The sequence below is a fragment of the Cyphomyrmex costatus genome, unplaced genomic scaffold (assembly GCF_001594065.2).
Source record: "Cyphomyrmex costatus isolate MS0001 unplaced genomic scaffold, Ccosl1.0 scaffold152, whole genome shotgun sequence".
NCBI lineage: Eukaryota > Metazoa > Arthropoda > Insecta > Hymenoptera > Formicidae > Cyphomyrmex > Cyphomyrmex costatus.
The window spans coordinates 403,879-407,236 of NW_017275522.1; the positions used below are offsets into that span (position 1 = coordinate 403,879).

Sequence of the window (3,358 nt, forward strand, 5' to 3'; positions counted from 1 at the left end):
AGAGAGAGAGAGAGAGAGAGAGAGAGAGAGAGAGAAGTTATATGAAAAGTAAAACATTTAAACAGCAGACGGATAAATTTAAAATAATAGAATTATAAATAAAATCTTACATTACAAAATGTAGACATTGTTAGTGGAAAAATCTTTCCTGCAGTGATATAAAAAGGATATTTAGTTCGGATCATTAACAAAATAAGACTTTTTGCCTTATTTGATTCCAATTTGTACCATTCAAGATCGCACATTGCACGATACACTGCATTGCTCTTAATAAATGTGTATAATAAATTAATATTTATTCCATTTCTATGAGATTATTTCTACGTATTAGTGATAATTCATTAAAAATTAATTAATCTCTTATTATTCGTAAAAAGAAAAGAATTAAAAGCACAGAAACATATTATATACAACAATAATGCTACTTATTATAATAATAGAAGCAAAAGAAATTTTTCTTATACGATGTGTAAAAATTATTTTTTCCAAGAATAAAACATAACAAATTTGTTTATATACAACACTATTACACACATTATACGTATAACTTACTTGTTCTGTTACAAGCTCTCCTGCTACACAATACAGAAAAGTATTCATTAATAAGATAACAAGAAGTAATAGTGAGAAGTATCCTTGTGCGACATCAGCATTAGCTATATTTTTGTTAGTAAATATCTGAAATATGTAAATTACAGGAAAGCAAAGAAGCGTACTATGTCTGCTATAGAAAGTTTTCTCACATTTGTTTTACAGAATCTTACAATAGTAAATAAAAATCCGGTGAGGCAAAATACAATAGCAAAATGAAATACCAATACTAACATCATTACTGAGTACGTATTTTCAATATTGTCGACAAATCTACAAGAATAAAAAGATTTAAAACGATTATCGTATTAATTCAACAAACACTATAATACATACAAGGTATCATTAATCGATTAAATTACCTATCAAGAGCAGGTAGAGTAGACCGAACTGAATCGAAAAGTCTCATACCATTTTGCAGTTTACGCAATACTTAACGACTGCCGAATATTCGTCGTCGCTAGGTCGCTATCGTTAGCTAGGAGTGGGAAGCGCTCCGCGCCGCGCATATCGTCGCGAACAATTAAATTCGAACGGCGTGCCTCAGGCCATCCCCGCGCAACGCGACTCGCACATGTAAAGAGCGATTGAAGGGTATAGTTATGTAGTACATACATACTTGGCAGTAGAGTAGACCGGACGAACGCATTTTTGTTCGGCTAACATTAAGATTTAATACTTCGTTAAATATTGCGTAAACTGCAAAATGGTGTAAGACTTTTCGACTCAGTTCGGTCTACTCTACCTGCTCTTGATAGGTGATTTTATCGTCTAATAACACTCTGTATACATAGATATGTATATTTGCAGATACATACATCTAAATATGAATCTAAATGTAAAATGAGTAGGTTATCATCCATTGAATATTATTTGATATACATATAATATATTCGTAATTACATATTTTTATAAAGGTACACAAGTATTAAAGTAATTCTTACATTATACCTTAATAAGAATACTTTTGACAGCTGCACTGAGAATGAAACTTAATAAAGTATTTTCATTGAATATAATCACCGAATTAGAAAATAAAGAGAAAATGTACATTATATCTCATTCCAATATTAAAAATTTATCCTTATTAATTCGTTACATATATATTTGTGTATATATAAATGTAGATAAAAAATTTTAACGTTCAAAAATTAAGATGGATGTGTAAAAAAATATTTTTAATGATGCTTCTAAATTAATTACGTTAAAACCTATATATAGTAAATATTCATACCTGTTAAGACGTATGTGGGTTTCTACGATGTTATGTAAAACTTCATTGAAATTTTTGCAAGATACCAAATCAATTAATCGGCATCTAAAGTTTTCCAACTGGCCACAAATGTGAAGAATTAAAAAAACTAGAAAAATATCTACACACATGTAAATGAAACCTGCTAAAAAAGTCGTTAAGCTATGAATGAAAAATGTTAATTCAAATTGCGGACTCTTATCTGTATTGTAGAAATACGTCTTTAACGGTAATGTTTTGCGCACACCGGTGAGATTCGCTACGTATATCACTGAAATGCCAAAACAAGGTGGAATGATTACTGCGAGAATCGCTATTACCATGAAAATATATCCAATTATCATAATTAATCGTGCTGTTTGTGCTTGTTTCATCATCACGTTTCTTTCTCTATCTTGCTTGAATGCTATCCAGTCTTCCGCCATCATGTTTATAATTGACAATAGAACTTAAAAATATAAATAACTATAGATAAAACATAAACATTGCTTTGGCGTTAAAATATTGAATTATTAGGATGTTGCTCTATTTATTTTTGTAAACTACCGCATCGAAGAGAAAGAAAATTGTAAACATTTCATAATTTTTTTTTTCATGTATGTTGATATGTAAGAGTAAATCATATATAATATCTAGTTTTTATTATAATCTACAATATACTTTTGTAAATGTAATATAATTATTTATCGTACGACTATTTAACAACGTGATGGTATATAACACTAAATATTTTGTTTTATTATAATTCTGGTCATACCTGTTTGTTTCCATCGTATTATGACGTATCTCACTGATATTATCAGTTGGGGTAACGTTGTATGTAAATTATCTATTACAAGTACCATGTCACCCCAAACTTCTATAACCGCACATATCATTGGAACATTAGAAACAAATATTAATAAAATATAAATGATAGCAACCCAAATTTCTGACCACAAACTTTTTTCGGTACATTTGTTGAGTTTAGGCCACAAGCCCACCATTTCAAATCCAATACGATGTAAATTAACTGCCCACATGAAATCTAATAAGTTTTTATACGATATAAGCGATTTAATTAAATATTATTAATTAATATTATTATTAAGCGATGAATTAAATAATTGCAAATTAACATGAGAATGATAACGTTTATATGGAACAAGAGTTAATGATAATAATGAAACATCCCAAGAATTTTGCAATATAAAATTATATAAACTTATTTACTGTATACATTAAACATGGATAATAATGTAGGATGATATTAGTACCTCTGTATCCCGGAGATTTTGTAATGTCCATGTCGAAAACAAGGTTAAAACCGTGAAGATCTTATTCTTTTCACGGTTTGATGTTGAATGATCATCACGCATGCTCTCTACACAAATGTAAAAACTTGACAGCGTTGTCAAATGTGGAATACACGGCATTAAATATTAAGAATGCTATCCCTAACTATACAAGTACTATTATTGTGAGAAAAAATTTTATTTTAATGTTTAAGTCATAAAAAGCGTTTATGCCTATTCT

The 3,358-nt window shown here is 29.1% G+C and overlaps 1 protein-coding gene across 1 annotated transcript in view; it reads right to left on the reverse strand.

Annotated features, from left to right (window-relative positions):
- LOC108783459 (uncharacterized) overlaps nucleotides 1-3,130 on the reverse strand; it is a 65,149-nt gene extending 62,019 nt beyond the window's left edge. The window contains exons 1-5 of the mRNA XM_018552027.1: nucleotides 3,100-3,130; nucleotides 2,601-2,870; nucleotides 2,063-2,291; nucleotides 816-864; nucleotides 553-678 (exon numbers count right to left, since the gene is read on the reverse strand). Of these exons, the coding sequence (XP_018407529.1) occupies nucleotides 553-678; nucleotides 816-864; nucleotides 2,063-2,291; nucleotides 2,601-2,870; nucleotides 3,100-3,130 (705 nt within the window). The remainder of the gene's footprint in view (nucleotides 1-552; nucleotides 679-815; nucleotides 865-2,062; nucleotides 2,292-2,600; nucleotides 2,871-3,099) is intronic.
- Nucleotides 3,131-3,358: the final 228 nt, after the last annotated feature.